General features: G+C 42.0%; 1 protein-coding gene across 1 annotated transcript in view; it reads left to right on the forward strand.

Moving 5' to 3' along the window:
* usp31 (ubiquitin specific peptidase 31) overlaps positions 1-21,365 on the forward strand; it is a 101,313-nt gene extending 79,948 nt beyond the window's left edge. The window contains exons 10-16 of the mRNA XM_078240343.1: positions 1,722-1,799; positions 2,275-2,404; positions 2,837-2,956; positions 3,511-3,736; positions 4,205-4,363; positions 12,274-12,429; positions 14,948-21,365. Coding sequence (XP_078096469.1) covers positions 1,722-1,799; positions 2,275-2,404; positions 2,837-2,956; positions 3,511-3,736; positions 4,205-4,363; positions 12,274-12,429; positions 14,948-16,464 — 2,386 coding nt within the window. The 3' untranslated portion in view covers positions 16,465-21,365. The remainder of the gene's footprint in view (positions 1-1,721; positions 1,800-2,274; positions 2,405-2,836; positions 2,957-3,510; positions 3,737-4,204; positions 4,364-12,273; positions 12,430-14,947) is intronic.
* The last annotated feature ends 308 nt before the right edge of the window (positions 21,366-21,673 follow it).

Below are 21,673 nucleotides of genomic sequence, written 5' to 3' on the forward strand. Positions count from 1 at the left end.
CAGCATGAGTTGTGCACATTGGGGGCCTTAGTGCTTCAGTTGGTTAAGGCATTTAGTTAATAAGCAGGTTCGAAGGGCCAAATGGCCTCCACCTGCTCCTCCTTTCTGTTTCTATAGTTCTAGGTTCAATTCCCAGTCTTTGTTAAATCAGCTGATCTGGGAAGGAATTGCTACAAGAATCATAGAAATCATAGAACCCTACAGTGCAGAAACAGGCCATTCGGCCCATCAAGTCTGCACCGACCACAATCCCACCCAGGCCCTACCCCCATATCCCTACACATTTACCCGCTAATCCCTCTAACCTACGCATCTCAGGACACTAAAGGGCAATTTTAGCATGGCCAATCAACCTAACCCGCACATCTTTGGACAGTGGGAGGAAACCGGAGCACCCGGAGGAAACCCACGCAGACACGAGGAGAATGTGCAAACTCCACACAGACAGTGACCCAAGCCGGGAATCGAACCCAGGTCCCTGGAGCTGTGAAGCAGCAGTGCTAACCACTGTGCTACCGTGCCGCCCCTTTAGTCTCGGCACCCCTGACTTAAGAATATAAATTCAGTCAGAGTGTGCTCTCCTAGTATCTGTGGGCGTTCTCTCTCTCTAAATTGCACCAGTTGAGAGGTTCTGCAATGTAAGGCAAGGTGGGAGTGGGGTTTCTGTGTAGGCTGCATCAGCTGAGAAGGTTGTGCAATGCACTGGTGAAAGAATACAGCGGGATGTTCTCGATGAGCTGGTTGCAGCAGTCAAAGTGCAGTTTCCACAGCGAGCTGTATTTCTGCTCCACCTGCAGGATCTCCTCGCTCATCTGCTTGCTCAGAGCCTGTCACAACTGCGTTTTTAGTTTTGAGAATGATTATTGCACCCTATTAATGTTTGACGGTAGAGACCAAAAGAGAAAACGCTGGAAAATCTCAGCAGGTCTGGCATCACCTGTAAGAAGAGAAAAGAGCTGACGTTCTGAGTCCAGATGACCCTTTGTCAAAGCTCAGTTGGTTTCAGATTCCAGCATCCACAGTAATTTGCTTTTATCCAATGTTTGACGGTAACTTGCGTCTGAACAGCTCTACAATGAATTAAGTAAAATACTGTAGATGCTGGAATCTGAAACAAGGACAGAGGCTGCCAGAAAAAAACTCAGGAGGTCCAGCAACATCTATAAGAAGAGAAAGCAGAGCCAATGTTTCGAGTCTTTGGAACTGAAATTCTGATGAAGAGCCAAAAGGACTTAGAGCTGTCTTTGCTTTCTCTCTTTACGGATGCTGCCAGTTCTGCAATGAGATGGGAGAGGGGAATCGATCATACACACGAGCTGCTTGTTCCACAGATGGATAATTCCAAATCCGACATGATCTCAGTCCTGGGGGTGCTGGAATTTGGTCATTGGACCTGTACCACTGAATCTGTTTGAAAAAAAAACAAACCTACTCATTGCTTGGATTACGTCAGCTTTAGTTAAAAGGCATTATTTAAATGCAGGCTGTTCTTGAGATTTCACTCGTGAAACCAGGACCAAAATCACAGAATTGTTACAGTGCAGAAGGAGGGCTTCGGCCCATTGTATCCATACCGGCTCTCCAAAATGAGCTATTCAAAAGTGCCATTTTCCTGTCTTCTTTCCATAACCCTACAACTTTCCTTTTTAAGATAACTGTACAATTTCCTTTTGAAAGTATGTCTATTTGATGTGACTTAAACTGAATGTCTCCTGTTTCAGAGCGTGGAAATCCTGCAGACCTGGTGGACCCCAACACATTAAGATTATTGTAGAGTGGGACAGAGACACAAAAGAATAGTAAGCATTGCAAACTTACTGTAAACGTAAGCTGTTCTTTCTTTTCACATCCCTCCATGGCTTCCTGTGCATTAACGCAGACCAGCAATCTAATCCAGTCAAAGTTTGGGTCTTGAAAGCAGGATACCATGGTAGATTTTTTTCTGTGTGCGTGCGTGCGTGTGTTGGGGCGGGAGGGAGGGGGCGGGCAGAGGAAGACCATTTCCAATATGTTGTCCCCTGCATGGAGCAGTGACTGCGAGTAAGTTGCAAGAAAGACGATTATACTTGAGTGGATGCGAGCTGATGGAAATTAGCTGCTGAATGTCCTGTTACATTCCCATTCAGTAGGTGGTATGATGTTCCAAGGCTTAATTGGGTGAGTGCTGAAGAGGGGGAAGGGATGCATTCTAAAATATTTCTGAATGACGTGCAAAAAAATATACTTTTGCGTTTTTTGGTGTCCAAATTTAAAGTTCCCTGATTTGGTTTGCAGTTTGTTTGGGAGCGCTGAGGATGAGTATGTGCCAGACTCGGAGAGTGTTCGCCAACAGCAGCAGCTTCATCACCAACCTCAGACCTACAGCTTATCCCAGTGCTTTCATCTCTACACCAAAGAAGAACAGGTAAATACAGAGAGGGCACCAGCTCTGGAAACAATACTAGCAAGTGTGTGACTGCAAAGTGTGCATTTGGGTGGGGCATGGATGTCTTGCACAGTGCTTTTAAAATACAGGAATGCTCAAGCGGACACATGGTAAATTCCTGTGGGTTGTCTGTGTTGGCAAGTATTAGCAAGGTTCAGTCAGTTAGCACTTTCACTTTCAATCAGCTGAAGAACCTCTTTTCACCAAAGCAGCCTTGTAGTGCTGTGACCAAAAACAAATTGCAGCATTGTAGGTTTTATAATTGGTATAACTGCTGATTTCTGCATTCAGACAGAATATGGTTGATCATAAAAGGTTAGAGCAGCTGAATGATCTGTGCCTGGGCTCCTATCCTGCCTCTAAATTCTTGATTTTTGTTAGTGCCTTTTCTGACTGTCTTTTGTTCGACAGCTAGCACCAGATGACGCCTGGCGCTGCCCACATTGTAAGCAGCTTCAGCAGGGCAGCATCAAGCTGAGCTTGTGGACACTTCCTGATGTTCTCATCATCCATCTAAAACGCTTTAAACAGGTGAGTGCTTTAAAGGGGCGGGGGGTGGGGAAAGCGAAAGCACAGTCCTTGCTTCTGATTCCATTCAAGTTGTCATGAGGGAGAGGGATATCAGGCAAACCCTTCTAATACGTGGTTTTTGTTTAAGTGATGTTTTGGTCAGGATGGGTGTCCTATATAGAGTAAATCTGGTATTTTCTATGCATCAGTGGTGTTATATATTTAAATAGTTGCATGATTGCTTTAAGAGCCGATCATATGATTTGATGGTCAAGTCACTGAGGTGTTTCAGAGGCTCCTGTTTTTAGTTTCTGTTCTGTACAAAGAACATCTCTTTCGGTAAACCTGTTGTGTCTTACTTTGAATCTACTTGTGGAAACCACGTCTTTTTCTTTTGTGTAAAACCCACAACCCCTAAGATAGGACATTGCAAGTGGGTGCTTTATATAGCATTTGGTGTTTGTTGTATCCAGCATCCAAGGTTTCATGCTGTTGTCATTGCCTTGGCCTGGTATTTGCTGTGTAACTACGTACCTTTGTTTTAAACAAACATTTTGTCTTGTCTTCCTCCAAAGGAAGGAGATAAAAGAACCAAGCTCCAGAACCTGGTGAAATTCCCTCTCACAGGCCTGGACATGACTCCTCATGTGGTGAAGCGCAGTCAGAGCAGCTGGAGCCTTCCTTCTCACTGGTCTCCATGGAGACGGCCCTATGGGCTTGGCAGGGATCCCGAAGACTACCTCTACGATCTTTACGCGGTGTGCAATCATCATGGCACCATGCAAGGAGGGCATTACACGGGTAGGGACCTCCACTGCAAACCAGCGCTGCAGCTAGTCCCATGTTGCTCAGTTTTTGTCACTATCTGCCTTCCCAGCTACTGTTTTTCTCAAGTGTGTGTACCTGTTACAGCTGTGCAGATGCTACATAGCTTTCAGTAATGCCAGTGTTCTTTCATGGGATGAAGAGCGGGAAAGGATCCAGGAGTTCCCCAAATCTTTTTGACGGGACCCTTTGCCTTTGTGTGTGCAGACTGGAATTAGCTAATCTGTTAATTACATTGGTTAGCCACCTTTCCCTGGAGAGCACCTTTGTTATCTGGGGGTGAAGGAGAGTCCAAGAATCCTGCTGTTGCTCTAAAACTCAGTGGACAATCTGACTTCACTAGTACCAATTTGGTGACTACCAAGTGCACTGTTTTTATTTTCGTCTGTGTGCGCAAAGTTGTTGAGTTTGACTGACCAATGCCTCTCCTATCCTATTATGTAGCTTACTGCAAGAACTCTGTGGATGGGCTGTGGTACTGTTTCGATGACAGTGATGTTCAGCAGCTCATGGAAGATGATGTCTGCAAGCAGACTGCGTACATCCTGTTCTACCAGCGGCGAAGTACTATCCCTTCATGGTCAGCAAATAGCTCTCTGGCAGGTAATGTGTTAGATATCTCTGGAATTGCTTTCAGTGCCCTAAGGAGTAGTTGGGGTGGCACAGTGGTTAGCACTGCTGCCTCACAATGCCAGGGACCCTGGGTTTGATTCCCGGCTTGGGTCACTATCTGTGCAGAGTCTGCACGTTCTCCCCATGTCTGCATGGGTTTCCTCCTACAGTCCAAAGATGTGCTGGTTAGATGCATTAGCCATGCCAAATTCTTTCTCAGTGTACCCGAACAGGAGTGTGGCGACAAGAGGATTTTCATAGTAACTTCATTGCAGTGTTAATGTAAGCCTATTTGTGACACTAATAAATAAATTTAAAAACCTTACAAAAGAATTAGCCAAGGTTCTGATGCTCTCTGGTGACTGTAGCTAGAAAATGTGCATAAGTGGATATTTGGTGAATGTAGATTCAGACTTGTCTGTGATCCACTCTATAGTCAAATAGCGTGCTAATAATGGGTGATTATCAAGGAAACAGCTGGCTTTAATGCAGCTCTACTCAGCAAGATTTACATATTCAGGATTATTACTGGGCATATGGAGTCATGGTGAGTGTGCCAATGTTTTGCCTATTTTAACGCATCTTACTTAATACCAACCCAAACTTTGTTGCTTATAATGCCCTTCCTAGAGTAATACAAAAATGTTGATCATTAAGAGATTATCTTCTAACCCTGGTTTTAAATATTCTTTAACAAAATGGGAGATTTTTGCTACTTTTTATTACTTGAGATAGAGTGAATGTGATGTTAAAATGTTGTAAAGAAAGCTCCTTTTAGCAGGCAATTGATAATGCATGGAATTGATCTGACGCTCCCTCTTCATATTTAATTTAAAACCTTCTGTCCAGATAGATTTTATTTTGTTGGTGTGAATGAGTTAGTCAAAGGTGGTCAGAACAGTCTGTTTCGAATGTTAACATATGCAGCTCAGTGGACTAGGGGAAAATACCAATTTAATCTTTGAAGCATTACGGGAGGTGTTTTGTGAGGAAGAAAATAATATCCGGGTCCTCCTGTATCTTGGATTTCTGCATCTTTGTAGGGCAAGCTGTGATGTGGAAGTTTCCCATGGCAATAAACCATTGCAGTGAAGTTGAGTATTCAAAGCTATCTAAAGATAGTTCAGCCATGTCATCTATGTGCAATCTGGCGTTGCAAGGGTTTATGAAGAACTCTTTATCCAAATGCCCTATGGCTTAAGTAGCAAAAGAAATACTGTATATTTTTAAAAGACTGTTGGAAACCTTGTGGAATTTTTATATCTTTGTTGGTATCTTGCTGCTTCTGTGCATTACACTTGTAAATAACTCTCATTTAGTTTTAGCCTGAAAGCGGTGGTCTGATATTCATGCAGTGTAAAGGAGTTTGGTGTAAGGGTGCAGGGTTTGTTTTGAAGCAGCCTGTATGCTAATGGAGGCGGGCGGCCTTTTTGTTGTGAATACAAATGCTTTTGGAGAAAGCCTGAACTATAACAACCAGATGGGCAAATCGTTGGAATAAGAGATTTGGTAAATGATCTGAGATGTGACTGGTACAGAAGTGACTCAATCAAGCTCCAATGGTTCCTACAAAACAGGATATTGTGTTATTTTTTTAATGTAAGAAGTTTAACAACACCAGGTTAAAGTCCAACAGGTTTATTTGGTAGCAAAAGCTACACAAGCTTTCGGAGCTCTTAGCCCCTTCTTCAGGTGAGTGGGAATTCTGTTCACAAACAGAGCTTATAAAGACACAGACTCAATTTACATGAATAATGGTTGGAATGCGAATACTTACAACTAATCAAGTCTTGAAGAAACAAAACAGCATGAGTGGAGAGAGCATCAAGACAGGCTAAAAAGATGTGTATTGTCTCTTTTTACACATCTTTTTAGCCTGTCTTGATGCTCTCTCCACTCATGCTGTTTTGTTTCTTCAAGACTTGATTAGTTGTAAGTATTCGCATTCCAACCATTATTCATGTAAATTGAGTTTGTGTCTTTATATGCTCTGTTTGTGAACAGAATTCCCACTCACCTGAAGAAGGGGCTTGCAGCTCCGAAAGCTTGTGTGGCTTTTGCTACCAAATAAACCTGTTGGACTTTAACCTGGTGTTGTTAAACTTCTTACTGTGTTTACCCCAGTCCAACGCCGGCATCTCCACATCATGACTTTATTTTTTTAAGACAGTTTTGTTGATCATGCCTAAATGCCATCAACCATTCCACTTGGAGTTGCCACCAATTAATGGAGATTGAGAGAGATGATCTATCACCAAAAGCAAGAGATCATTTAATGCTGTTCCGTTGCCCCAGGCAATCCAACAGTAATGAGGGATTAATGCCATCACTACTGTTGTATAGTTTGCTGCAAATAAACTATAAAGTTGTTTTTTTGTAACATTTTGATTTTACCCCCTCCGTTCAAGGCGGTGGTAACAGAGCCATTTGCAGGTTGTTTATGATACTGTCAGTACTAACAAACCAAACATGGAAATTACTACATAATGACAAGTCAAAACCCAACCAGTCTGTGTTACTGTTTAGCTTCCACATGAGCAAAGGATTCCAATTACAGTATCTATTATCTCTCACTCAAGACCCTCAATTACTAGGAACAGGCTGCTTCTATCATCTTTTCATAGATTTGACATAGTATTTAAAATTATCATCTAATTTACCTTGTTGTAATATTTAAGCCGAGTTCTGAGCCTTTATTGATATTGTATATGTTGATGCCAAATGGTATTCTAGTGAGCCTGTGATGGGAGGAGGAAGTATTTTTCTTCTCCAGGACGTGTAATGGAAATCATAGCTTGATACAGCACCCAAAGATGCTGCTTAGCTCATTATGCCTGTTGGCTATTTGATAGACCTGTGCTCTACCCTTTCCCTGTAGCCCAGTAAATGTAACAAAAGTTAGCTTAACATCTGTCATTGGGAAAATGCTGGAAGCTAATATTAAAGATGTTAGAGCAGGGCACTTAAAAAAAAGAATTCAAGGTAATCAGGCACAGTCAACATGGTTTTTTGAAAAGGAAATCATGTTTAACAAATTCATTAGCGTTCTTTGAAGAAGTAACATGTGTTGTGGATAAAGGAGAACCGGTGGATGTATTGTACTTGGATTTCCAAAAGGCGTTTGATAAGGTGTTGCCTCAAAGGTTTTTACAGAAAATAAATGCTCATGATGTTGGGGAGATATATTGGCATGGATAGAAGATCAGCTAGCTAATAGGAAACAAGAGAATAGGCATAAATGGGTCATTTTCTGGTTGGCAAGATGGAACAATGGTGTGCTACAGGGATCAATGCTGGAGCTTCAACTTTTAAAAATTTATATAATGACTTGGATGAAGGGAATGAAGGTATGGTTACTAAATTTGCCGATTTCACAAGATGGGTAGGGGCACAAGATGTGAAGAGGGCAGATGGAGGCTATAAAAAATATTGATAGGTTAAGTGAGTGGGTAAAGTTGACAAATAGGGTAAAATGCAGGAAAATGTGAAATTGTCCATTTGGCAGGAAGAATTAAAAAATGTATTATCTAAATGGAGAGAGATCTGGGAGTCCGTGCATGAATTGCAAAAGGTTACTGAGCAGGTAGAGCAAGCAATTAGAAAAGTTAATAGAATTTTACTGATTATTGCAAGGGGAATTGAATACAAAAGTAGGGAGGTTGTCCTTTCATTGTACAAGGCACTGGTGAGATCACATCTGGAGTACTGTGCACAGTCACCTTATTTAAGGGAGGATGCAAATGCATTAGAAGCATTTCAGAGAAGGTTTACTAGACTAATACCTGGAATGGGCAAGGTTTTCTTATGAGGCAAGGTTGGATAGGCTAGGCTTGTACCCACTGGGGTTTAGCAGAGTAAGAGGCAACTTGACTGAAACACATCAAGAACCTTCAGGATCTTATAAGGGTGGATGTAGAGAGGATGTTTCCTCTTATGAGAATAAGCTAGATCTAGGAGTCAGTATTTAAAAATACGAGGTTACGTATTTAAGACAAAGGTGAGGTGAGGAGGGTTCTTTCTGAGGGTTGACAGCCTTTAAAAGGAAGTGGAAGCAGAGTCTTTGAATATTTTTAAGGCAGAGCTAGATGGAATCTTGATGAGCAAAGGGGTGAAGGTTATCGGAGGTAGGCAACAAACAATGTGGAGGTTACAAACAGATCAGCCATTATCTTACTGAATGGCAGAGTAGGCTCGAGGGGGGTTGAGTGGCCCACTCCTGCTCCTAATTTATGTTTTCCAGTTACCTTTCGAAAGGTACAATTGTACCTGCCACCCTTTCCAGAGTGAGTTCCAGGTCATAGCCTCTAAATCCTTTTTGCCTCTGATTTGTCACCTTAATTCTGTCTCTTCTGGTTACTGACCATTCTGTACATGTAAACTGTTTCTCCTTATTAACTCTCTCAAAACTAATCATGATTTTGAAGACTTCTGTCAAATCTCTGTCCTTCTCTGGCTTTAAGGAGAACAACCACAGCTTCTCCAGTCTTTTCACCTAATGGTAATCCCTCATACCTGGTGCCATTTGTGTAAATTTATTCTGCATCCTCTCCAAGGCCTTGACAATCCTTCCTAAAGTAAGGTCTCCAGAATTGAACACAACTCCAGCTTTTACTTAACTAGTGTTTTATTGACACTTAACATCCTTTGCTTTTGTAATCCATTCCTCTATTAATAAAGTCAAGGATCCCATGTTCTTTTTAACATCCGTCTGAACTTATCCTGCTTCCCTCAAAGATGTGTGTAAACACAGACGCGGGTGTCTCCGTTCATGAGACACTTGAACGAATTGTACTAGTTAGTTTATGTTGTCACCCCTTGTTGTTCCTACCAAAATCACTTCACACTTCTGTTAACTTCTGCCATGTGTCTTCGCATTTGCCAACAATTTATGTCCTCCTGAAGTTTGTTACTAACCTCCTCATTGTTTATTACTATAGGAAATAGGAACAGGAGTAGGCCATTTATCCTTGTGAGCCTGCTCTGCCATTTAAAACCATGGCTTATCTAACGCTCACTAAGTCCACTTTTCTGCCTTATCTTCATTACCTTTAATTCCCCTACTGATTAAAAATCTATCGATCTCAGCGTTGAAAATGTTCAAGGACTCAGCCTCCACAGCTTCCTGGGGTAAAGAATTCCAAAGATTCACCACTTTGAGGGAAGAAATTCTTTCTCAAATCCATCTTAAATGAGCACCCCCTTATTCTGTGACTATGCCCTCTAGTCGTACACTTGCATGAGTGGAACCATTCTCCCAACATTTACCCCGTCTGTCCCCCTAAGAATCTTATGTTTCACTCATATCACCTCTGATTCTTCTGAACTCCAAGGAGTACAAACCCAACCTGTTTAATCTTTCCACGTATGGCAGTCTGCATACCTGGGATCATCTTAGTAATCCTCCTCTGTACTGCCTCCATTGATGTACCTTTCCTTAAATAAGGGGACCAAAACGGTACACAGTATCACTAGTATCTTGTACAGTTGCAGCAACACCTTTTTACTTCTACATTCCAGCCCCCTTGAAATAAAAGCCAGCATTGTATTTGCCATCCATATTATTTTCTAAACCTGTATGCTACCTTTCTGGTTTCATGAACGAGATCCTCCAAGACTCTTTGTGCATCACCTTTCTGCAGTCTCTCAATTTAAATAATAATCTTCCATCTCATTCTTTCTTCCAATATGAACAAACTCACATTTTCCCACATTAAATTCTATTTGCCAATTTTCTATCCACTCACAATCTGTCAATATCTCTCTGTAAACTATTTGTTTCTTTACAACCTGCCTTCCCTTCCATCTTTGTATCATCTGCAAATTTGGCCACAGTACCCCCTGTTCCTTCCTCCAAATCATTAATACATATTGTGAAGAGTCCCAGCGCTGATCCCTGTGAGATTCCACTGGTTACTGCCCTCCAACTTGAGAAAGACCCCTTATCGCTACACGCTGCATCCTGTTAGTTAACCAATCCTCTATCCCCAGAATATACCTCCAATACCATGATCTCCTATCTTGCCTTTTGTGTGGCACCTTATCAAATGCCTTTTGAAAACCCAAATGTACAACATTTACTGGTTCTCTTCTATCTACTCTGTCTGATATCTTAGCAAATAACTCTCGTAAATGTGTCAGGCATGATTTCCCTTTCATGAAAACATGTTGACTTTGCTTGGTCAGATTATGACTTTCCAAATGTCCTTAATAATTGATTCTAATATTTTTACGATAACTGAAGTTAGACTAACTGGCCCGTAGTTTTCTGCATTTTGCTTCCTTCCCTTTTTTGAACAAGGGTACCATGTTGACAGTTTTTGGCACAGTTCCAGAATCCAGGGATTTTTGGAAAGAGACCAATGCATCCACGATCTCTGTAACCACCTCCTTCAGGATTCCTGGGACTTGTCAGCCTTTAAGCCCGTTCGTTTGCCTAAAACTAATTCTCTAGTGATGGTGACCATATTTAATTCCTCCATTACATTTTTGAGATTGATGTCATCTGCAAACTTTGAAATTATATCCTGTATACCCAATATATATCAAAAAGAGCATTGGTTCTTGTACCAACCCCTGGAAGTACGATGTGCATCTCCCTCTAGTCTGAAAAGCAACTGTTTCTACTCTTTGCTTTCTCCTCTTCGGCCAGTGTTCCATCCATAATGCCACTGTCTGTTTGACCTTATGGGCTTTAATTCGGCTTTGATAGGTACTTTGTCAAATGGCTTTTGAAAGTCCATATACGTAATATTAACTGCACCATCATCATCAACTTGCTGTTACTTCATCTAAGAACTTGATCTGATTAGTTAAACAGAATTTGCCTTTAACAAATCCTTGCTGACTTTCACTTATCAAGTATACTTTTACAAATGTTTAATTTTGTCCCAATTTATTGTCTCTCAAGGTTTCCCCGCTGCTGATGAGTATTCTTTCCTTCAGTTGCTGAGTTTGTCCCTCTTTCCTTTTATTAAAAACAGGAGATTAACTTTTTCAATCCTCCAGTTCTCTCGCATCACTTTCATATCCAAAGAAGATTGGAAGACTCTGACCAGAGCATCTTCAATTCCTACCCTTCCTTCAGTAAACTAGGTTACTTTTCAACTTGAGGGTTGTCAATCTTTTAAGTACCTTCTTTTTTTATAAGAACTAGGAGCAGGAGTAGGCCATCTGGCCCCTCGAGCCTGCTCCGCCATTCAATAAGATCATGGCTGATCTTTTCATGGACTCGGCTCCACTTACCCGCCTGCTCACCATAACCCTTAATTCTTTTACTGTTCAAAAATTTATCCTTGCCTAAAAACATTCAATGAGGTAGCCTCAACTGCTTCGCTGGGCAGGGAATTCCACAGATTCACAACCCTTTGTGTGAAGAAGTTCCTCCTCAACTCAGTCCTAAATCTGTTTCACCTTAATTTGAGGTTATGCCCCCTAGTTCTAGTTTCACCCACCCGTAGAAACAGCTTCCCTGCTTCTATCTTATATATTCCCTTCATAATCTTATATGTTTCTATAAGATCTCCCCATATTCTTCTGAATTCCAATGAGTATAGCCCCAGTCTACTCAGTCTCTCCTCAGTCTCTCCTCAAAAGCCAACCCTCTCAACTCCGGAATCAACCTAGTGAATCTCCTCTGCACCCCCTCCAGTGCCAGTGTATCCTTTCTCAAGTAAGGATCCTGAACAGTATTGATATTGCTTATTTTACTGCTACGTGGGCAGCCTCTTCTCTAATACTGACTGATGTGAAGTACTCATTTAGTACTTCAGCTATGCTGTCTGCAGAATCAGTTGACTGCTTTTGTGAGATGTCTAATTTTGATCACTATTGGTGGGTTATATATGCTTGATACTCTGTAAATAAATTTTACTCCATTACCGACGTGTGGTAATTTTTTTCAGGATCCACCAGCTCGTCTCTGTGTGAACACTGGGTAAATCGCCTCACGGGCAGCAAGCAGCCTAGCATCACTTCCACTGCATCATCACGGCGGACATCTCTCGTCTCGCTTTCAGAATCTGTGGAATTTACACAGGACCGCAGTGATCAGGATGATGGTACAGTCTATGCATATTTCTTTCCTCTTCCCCAACCTCGCATCTGCATTGTGTTTAAATCAGAAAGGAGGGTGTGGGCCAAGGTTAATTTCTCCTGTAACAAAATACATTTTAACAAATAGAAACTCCATCTCTCTTCTCCCCCCCCCCCCCCCCCCCGCCTGTTTAGAAAGAGGAATAGCTCTTTTATTAATAATGATAATGTAATCCCTGAAGGTGTGAGGGATTGTGAAGATGTTATTAACGCAATGTTATTAAGGAAATCCCATCCCCACTGCCTGGTATTTGGGGCTATGCAACTGCTCCCAGAATGTTGTTATTTCTCTTTCTGGAGTATTCATTGCTTTCAAGAATTAAGGTCAATGTTACTGAAGACTCTTCATCATGTGAAAACAGATCTCAGGTGCCCATGATATTTCTATTAATATGTATTACAAAAAAAAAGTTGAAATTATGCTGCAAGGTGACTTTGTCACACTAGTGTCAAAACATTGCTTAATTCCTGTGGTATTTTCCTGTGTGCAAGATGTGTAAAGGGCAATTGTGAAATATTGTTCACTAGATATTGTGACAGTGGGTAGCAATATTGCTTCTGAGTCAGTAGGTCGTAGGTTCATATTCCATTCTAAAGCTTGAGCACAGGAATTAAGGCTTACATGCCAGTACTGTATTGAGGGAGTGTGCTACTGGAGAAACTGTCTTTTTGGGTGGGACATCATAACAAAGCCCTGCCTGCCCTTGCGGGTGAATGTTAATGATCACATGGCACAATTTCAAAGAGAAAGGGAGTTATCCCTGGTTTCCTTGCCAATCTTAATTACTCAATCACCTTCACAGAATCAAATTATCTGGTTATTGTCACAATTCTATTTGTGAGAGCATGCAGCGGGCAAATTGGATAAATACTAGGTGTTATGACCAGGTGAGGAGGAATCAAAGAGGCTTCCCTCTTTGCCTTCTCCTCATTTGACCGCAGCAGGTTTTTTTGTACGAAAAGGATATACTTAATTCAGTGAGTACTTAACTGTTTACACGTAGTGATCATAAAATAAATAGGACATATTTTCTTGAGTTTAACAAAGGAAGATTTATTATACTTATTTAGTACTGTTTAAGTACTGACTTCTGGATGCGTGTGGACACACACACACATAAATAGAGATTATAGAGAGGGCAGGGAGAGGTTGGTCAAATTATAATCCATAATTAAGAGTATATAGTCCGTAGTTTGGCACTTGGCTGAATTTTATGGCCCTGATGCTTCCAATTTAAAGATGTAGGTGACTAAGTTGGTTGTTCTTCAGGAAATGGTAATAATTAAAACTTTACAAAGGGGTGGCTTGTCATGTGACCTCCAATTGCCAGGAGAATTTTAAAAGAAGACATTAGCTCATGTCTCAAACTTAGCCAGGGTCCCATTGTCCAAGCAATTAGTCTTAATGTCCCGTTTCCAACAGTTGAATAGCTGGGGTCATTGCAATAAATGCCTTGCTCATGAGGCAGGAAATAAGAGTCCTTTGCACTTGCCTGAAGTCATTGCCTTTGATGGGCTGTGCAGGCAGACTGACTCCACTCAGTGAATTAGAATGTGGAATGTATAGTAATACAAATTGAGATTAGCCATCTTGGGCTGAGAGTTCAAATCACTTTAACCTGCGTTTTTTAAAAGTCTGTTTTTAAAAGCTGAATTCGGATTTCCAGCTGGTGGATTAAAAATCATTTGGCTTAAAGCACACCTTATGACCAAGGTGTAAGATTTATAGGACTGAGAGAGGAGGGCAGGAAGGTGGGATGAGTTGGATAGCTCTTTCATGGAACTGGCACAGACAGGATGGGCCAAATGGCTTCCTTCTGTGCAATATCATTGTATTCGCTCTCTGATTATTTTATAATCACCCGATGTTCAAAAGAAGTTCTCTGTCAGTAAAGCACTTTGTGAAATCTAGTCAGTCTCTGATGTAGGAAATATGGTAATTGTACACAGTAAAATCCCACAAACAGCAATACGAAAGACCAGCTAATTCATTTTAGTGATGTTGGTTAGTGGGCAAATGCTGACCAGGATATTAAGAAGCACCAGCTCTTCTTTGGGATCTTGGGAAAGAGCTTTAATGTCTCAATTGAAAGATAGTACTACTGACAGTGCAACACTCCTTCAGTTCACTGGAGTGTTAATCTGAATAAGTGCTCAAATCTTTGAATGGGGGTGGGATGAGGTGAAGGGTGTTAAACCCATGATCCTCTGATCTGGGTGAGAGTGCCTATGTGCCACAACTGATACCTGAACACAATGTTGCTTTCTATCAGATGACATTTTATGGTAAAATTGTTAAAACAGTGCAGTTTTAATTCCAAGCCCTCAAGACAGAAGATGCTGATCCTGCTTTATGATGTCTGTACTATTGATGTAGTTAATGTGACCTCATAAAGAGGTTTCGCTTTGGTTTGTGACATGAGAGCTGCTCATAATTTTTAATCAGTTTGAAGGTCAGATTAATTAATTATTTCTGTTGTTCAGGTGGATTTTCTACTCGGCCTTTTGTGAGGAGTGTCCAGCGCCAGAGCTTGTCGTCTAGGTCCTCGTTTGCCAGTCCCTTGGTGCTCAATGAGAACGGAATTAAATCTCAGAGGTCGCTATCCAGCAAGCTGCACATGCGGTCCAGTTCTCCATCACCATTCTCCTTCGAGTCTCCAACTCACAGCCCGTCTCCAACAGCAGACGTCCTCGGGCGCAGGAGCCCCAACCAAGGCACCTCCCCGTTGCAAGGCCAGGGGGCAGCTCATGCCGCACAATCAGGCAGAGCACCCCTAGCAGTCATGGAAAGCATGGTCCGTGAGGAGGAATTGAGAGTCACCGGAAAAGCAACTGGGCAGAGCAGACCCATTTTGCCCCTTGATAAAAAGTTGGACCAGTGTGGGAATGACGCGGGAGGGTTGGACACACTGACCCCTTTGCTAGATGCTCTAGACAATAGAAAAGGTACGCCTGGCTTGGGAAGCCCTCTATCTCCAAGCATTAGTGGAGCTTCTTCAGCAGAAGAGCAAAGACAAAAGAAAGGCTTTGTGAAGGGAGCTGTGAATGCAGAGAGCCTGCAGAAGAAAACCACTGCTTCCAGAGTGCTTCATGAACAGGCCAAAGGCTCTTCGTCCAGAGCTCAGTTAGCTATGTCTTCATCGCACAAGAACCCTCAAAAGGTTTCAGTTGCGCGTGAAAAGAGTGAACCAAAAGTGGGAGCCCGACATTCTTCTTCAAACTCAGTTCTCCGAAAGGACACAGCCAAAGGTCAGGAATCAGCCTTGTCAGCGTATCAGCAGAAACCTAAGTTGGTCTCGCCTTCCCCCCAGTCTCCTTCTCCAGCACGGAAAAAGGTGCCTGGAAGGTCCAAGACTTCTGAGGGTCGGTCCAAACGCAGTCCCTCTCCTGAAAAACGCAGACTGACATCGTCTTCTAAAGCTAGCAGTATGAGCAGACTCTCTCATGCTAAGTCAGGGAACCGATTGGAAAACAGAAGACTGAGGAATTCGAGCAGCAGCTCCTCCATGACGGAAGCAAAGTCATCGGATACCAGCTCGAGGACTGATTTGAGGAGAGACAGCAGCAAGTCGGATGACAAAGGACTGTCATTCTTTCGGGCAGCGCTGAGGCAGAAGGAGAGTCGGAGGTCAGCTGACTTGGGGAAAAGCAATATTCTTGCCAAGAAATCGGCAGATGGACCTTCCAAAATGGCAAGTAAAAAAGTGCCAGGTGAGGGGGCAGCCAAGGAAGGAAAACGATTGACAACTGAACAGCCGCCATCTGCCGCTGCCTCAGCCCTGACCCTGACCAGCAAAGCTGCTACACGAGTGAAGCTGCCGAGCAAAGATACCACTCCCATCAAACGCCCACTTCTTCCAGCTACCAAATCCAAGTCGGCGCTACCAGAGGTGGGGGCTCAGTCTCCGACAAGCAGGAAGAAACCTGCAGAAAAAACATTTAAATCCAGAAAGATTGTCACTAGTGGCATGCAGTCTTCTGTGCGCCATAACAAAAAGTAAACGTGAGGGAAAAAAAGGAAAAGGCTCCCCAGAAATGCTAGTCTGGTTTTGTTACTATGACACTTTCTCTTTCTTTCTGACGCTTTCTCCATTTATTACACCGACTTTCAGTTTGGAGGAAGGTTTAATGTTTTTTTTTGTGGTTAGTGTGCCTACATTGTTTAGGGAGATTATTGATTTCAAGCGCCTTTTGTTGTGCCATCAAACCAAATAACGAAAATGTGGTATGCGAGGATCATGGAACTAGTTCATCGGTTACCTTTACTTTTCCCCAGAGGCTGGCCTTCCCTGGTGGTTTTAACACAGCACTTTGTATCAACCTAAAGAACTTTTTGTTGCTGAATAACACTATGTACTGTTCAATGAATGGTTTGATTTTAAAAGGTTTTTTTTATAAATGTTCTTTTTAAGACTAACGTGACTGCTGCATGCTCTGAGGAAGCCATCAAATTAAGTAATCACTTTTATTTTCTCCAGCAAGGGTTTGTTTGCTTGATGCCATGTTAAGTACTGTTTAACAGCAAGTTTCATGTGAACATGAGAAGCAAATGGAGGCATTGACTGCTTTAATTACAGTGTGCCCGCTTTCTAAAATAACCACAGCCCCCCATGTTTAGCAGAAGGAAGGGTGAGAGTGATGGAGTATAATGAGATGCAAAGCTTCTGCCATTTTTTGTTAGCTTAACAAGTGAGCGCTGCATCAGCATATTGCACGTGGTCTGTTGTTTATTAGCAGCTTGGTCTATCTGCAGATGAATAGAAATGGGGATTTCAACTTCAATTGTGGCTTCAGACTCCATGGGTCAAAGTTTGAATCCTCCTATTGCTCAGAGACTTGAGAGCCCTTCACATAAATGGTTTTGTTGCAATAACCTGCCCCAAACACATCGCCTGTCCTGCCACCATTTTGCAGCCTGAAACAACCTATTTGCACCTGGTTGCAAAGGCCTCGCCGTGATTAACATTTCAGATAAACAGTTGAGCTCAAATGTTGTTCTGTCAGAAATAATTGAAAATTGAGTCTTGTGCACAGTATTTGAATCTGAAATTTGAAGTTTACAGTCCTAGGCAATGACGTCAACACCTTGACCGAATGTATTTCTTGGATCATAACAGTTGAGTTATGGAGAACTCTGTCTTGCTGTTGAAAGTTTATGGTTATTGAACATCAATGATAATCAATGGTAGTTTTCAGATGGGTAATAAGCATAGTCTACCAGCACACACCTCACCTAGGTTAGTAATCAATTAAATTTCATTCATACTCTTACTAAGGAGGAAAAATGTTGCCCTTTGTTTTTTATCATATTATTCTTCTGTCTATATTTCAATATCTTAGGGTTCAACATTTTAGAAGTTACATTTCTGATTTCAGAGAATCTGTGCGGCATATCCTTTGTATACTAGTTCTTTGAAAGAACGATCCAATTTTCCCATAACTCTGCAGTTTTTTTTCATTTTTCTTCAAGTATTTAATTCCCTGTTGAAAATTACTCTTGAATTGACTTGTACTTCCCACTTAGGAAGTGCATTCCAAATTTGTCCTTTAACTCTTTCTTGTCCACTCACATTTCATAAACATTGGCAGATTAATTCTCTGGTGTAATAATGTAAACTTAGGGTGTGATGACCAGTCTTAATTATGAAATTTGCCAATAACATGTTGTAGAGTATATCTACCCACTGCATCTCTTTCCACACCCCATGCAGAATTTCTGTTATCTGGAAAAGAGTGGTTATAAAACTGATTTCTATTCCCAAGCCTCCTGGGCAAAAGCAAACTCTACTCCAAATTGGTCATAGAAGGAGGACTCTTGTATACTACATGGTTACACCATCTAAACCAAACCAATGTTCTGATCCACTTAATTTGATATGTGGCTTCCCATTAAGGCTCGAATGGAAATACAATTGTGAAACTGAGTTAGAGTTGCCTAGTTTCATGTATTCTATTGCTCTTGTCATCACAAAGGTGTTGGTGATTGCAATTATGGGTGAGATTCGCCTTCTAAGGTATTTATGAAGCTTTTAGTTGCTTTTTCTGAACCAGGATGGGAAAGGCATGTGATAATCCTGACCAGAGGCTGCTGAATTGAGAATGAAACAACAAGTAGATTCCTGAGCCCTAACTGGAGGCTGTACTCTGACTGTAAAGCCTGTAATCTCACATCTTCTACCATCCGGGTCAACATCTACATTGTGTATGCTTCACCAACCAAGAATTTAAATTGCTGAAGGTCTGAGATTCACAGCAGAAGGGCTGCAATTATTCAAATTGTGGGACTGGAGAGATGGAAAGTTGCATTTATAATAGCACCTTTCACCTTCTCAGGATATCCTTAAGTGCTTCATAGCCAATGAGTGAGGTACATTTGAAGTATAATCACTGTTACATCTATAAACACAGCAGTCCATTTTGCCTTGAAGCCGCTCGCCCTTAACACCATTCCAGCGAGCGCGGTGTGCCTATTCCTTACCTTCCCATCCTGATATGTCGGTGCTGAATAAGCTCTCAGCTCTGATGGTGTTTTCCTGACATGGGTGGGGGGAGAAGGTGGCAAAGACACATTGAGGGAAGCTCTGCCCAGGGCGGTGGTTGGGAAGGTGGGCTTCCTGCCTAGCCGGTGGTTGGGGAGGTGGGCTCCCTGCTCAGGCCAATGTACAGCTTTGTAATAATTCAGGTGCAGACAATGTGCTGATTCGCAGGGTCGTTTGCACTGTTACTTGTGTGCGTGTAACGGAAGCTTCCCGCATAAGCTTGCTCTTCCACCTGTTCGTGCTCCTGTCTGCATGCACTTAACACATGTATTACTATGCAAGTGTCACGGACATTGAATGCACTGAGGTACTTTGTAGTAAGTTTATCCCTTTGGATTTTGCGTTCGATACAAAGTCCTACCTAACACTACGGATTGTGGGTTTGTCTGATTCCATTGCTTTGTTTGCACAACTTGATTCTCTTTCCCGCGCGAGAGATCAATATGAATAGTTGTAGATTAGTTTATAATGAAAAAATTCGTAAGCTGTAAAGATGCGGACCCAAAATTGAAGTTCACTCCCCATTTGTTCATTGGAATCGAAACAAAACATCTCAGTAAAAGTTCAAATTTTTCTTCACTGACGTTGCTGTCGGTTACTGCATTGTAAAATCCCAGCCTTTCATATTTTCATGGCCTCATGATTTACAAGTGGAATGTAGTTTTCCTTTTAAAACCTTTGCCTTCTGAACGTTTCCGATAAGAATGATTAAGATTTGGGGGGGGGGGGGGAGTCGTATTTTGTAATAATTAGTCGGCACTTGAACAGGACCTACCTGGCAGAAAGGAGCAGAGCACCTCGATCTTGGGGCCCAGTGCGATCTCCGGGATGTGGTAAAGAAGGACAAGTCCAGAGTTCATTAGGAAGACATGTGTTTATTCCACGGTTGCTGCCAAGCAGTGAGAGCGGCCTGCTGTGGGACCGTTAGTAGAACTGAAACAATATAACTACAAGTGCTTGCGCTTACCAGATCTTGCAGAGATGCGAGCAGTTTAAGGTTAATTCCCTCACGGGAGGAAGAGTAACCCAACGACGTCCAAGTTCCCAGTTGGTGGCCCGGTGGCAATATTGCGCCGAGTGCGATATACAAATGGTGTTTAATTTTTTGTGTGGTACTAATTCCCTGATATCTCCCAACAGTTGGGTTATACAGATGTTGAGATAACAGCGGTAGTGAACTAAATTCTCCCTAATACCCAACAAAAATATAGTTGTTAAATTGAAGTTTCTTTTAGAGAGACTAGAAAACCTATTAGATTGTGTAAATAGAGCTATTAAATCATGTACCTGAGTTATAGAACGATTAAATCTATTACTCTGTATAAACCAAAGTTAGTGACTTTACTATGAGATTTGTAAAACGATCTTGAGCATGCACCACTGGTTAATCGGGGGAAGAAGCCCTTTGATGGGGATCGCTGCCTGTGACTAGTCTCCCTGGCCCACGGTACCATATGAAACATAATTCCAGGCTTGTACATAGCAGTGCTATAAACACTTAATCTTTGCTGCTTCGTTAGCCGCTGCCAGACTTTGGTGTGGATGTAATCGGATCAATCAGAAGTGGGTGGTTTTAATCTTTGTACCAGGAGTCGACCTGGACAGCTTTATGGTTTGTAGGTTGCACCTTTTGTATTTTATTTTTCATATGTTTTGAGCCCATTTAGCTTCCATTTTGTTTTATTGAACACACTGGAATGAAAAAAAAGCTGCGGGTCAGGCTGCCTATTCCACCTGGATCACATATCAGCGGATGCTGCACATCTGACACAAGTAGACAATACCGGAATCACATGCTAGATCGATCATTATCTTTGGAGGGGACAGCCTATTTTAACCAGTTTTCGTAACTTCGGTTTTTAACGATGGCTCGTCGATTTTTCCCACAGGCGCCGATTTGACCCCACCAAATGTTTGCATCCTCATACTGGGACACAAGGTCGGGTTAGGGGCGGGAAGGGAATAGTCTCATCCCGGTCGCTGACTGGACTCTGCTCACCCTCAACTGTGCTCGTGACCGCGAGGCTCCATGTGCACCACGGCAAGAACTTGGAAAAGTAGAGAGATGTGAACAATATTGGCCCAGTTCCCAGATCCATGTGTAATCCTTGTAAATTAGATCACCCATTTGGTGTTGCTGAAACCATTTTAAGTTATTTTGGGCAGGTGCATGAGGATGTGTTACTGCCTTTCGATAATTTATTTATATGTTTTATTAACAGGAGGTGTATGCACTTTTTAATATTCAGAGTCTGTATTGTTTTCTATGTTTTAAAAATGTTTATTTGAGAACAGTTTGTATAAAGTTCATGTAAGTCAGAATAACCATCAACAAGGAGCAAAAAATAAAAAAATCAGTCCAACCCGTGTCTCATGCTCTTACTGTTTGACTTTTAATTCCTCTTCTCCAGGGGAGGAGGTGATTTGCACACTTCTCGTTGGTCACCTTGCTGTACCTTAATCCAAAGGTGCTGGAAAAACTGGTTTCATGAGGACTTTAACACATCAAGTTGTGACCTGCAATGTACTGTACGAAAGGGTGATGCAAGTAAATTCAATAGTTATTATCAAGAGAAGTTTCATAACGATGTGAATGAGATAAATTTACAGGCGAGTGAGGAAGAGTAAGGGAGCGGGACTAATCGGATAGTTTTCAGAGTCGGCACAGGCA

Source organism: Mustelus asterias, chromosome 23, assembly GCF_964213995.1.
Source record: "Mustelus asterias chromosome 23, sMusAst1.hap1.1, whole genome shotgun sequence".
Classification (NCBI taxonomy): Eukaryota; Metazoa; Chordata; class Chondrichthyes; order Carcharhiniformes; family Triakidae; genus Mustelus; species Mustelus asterias.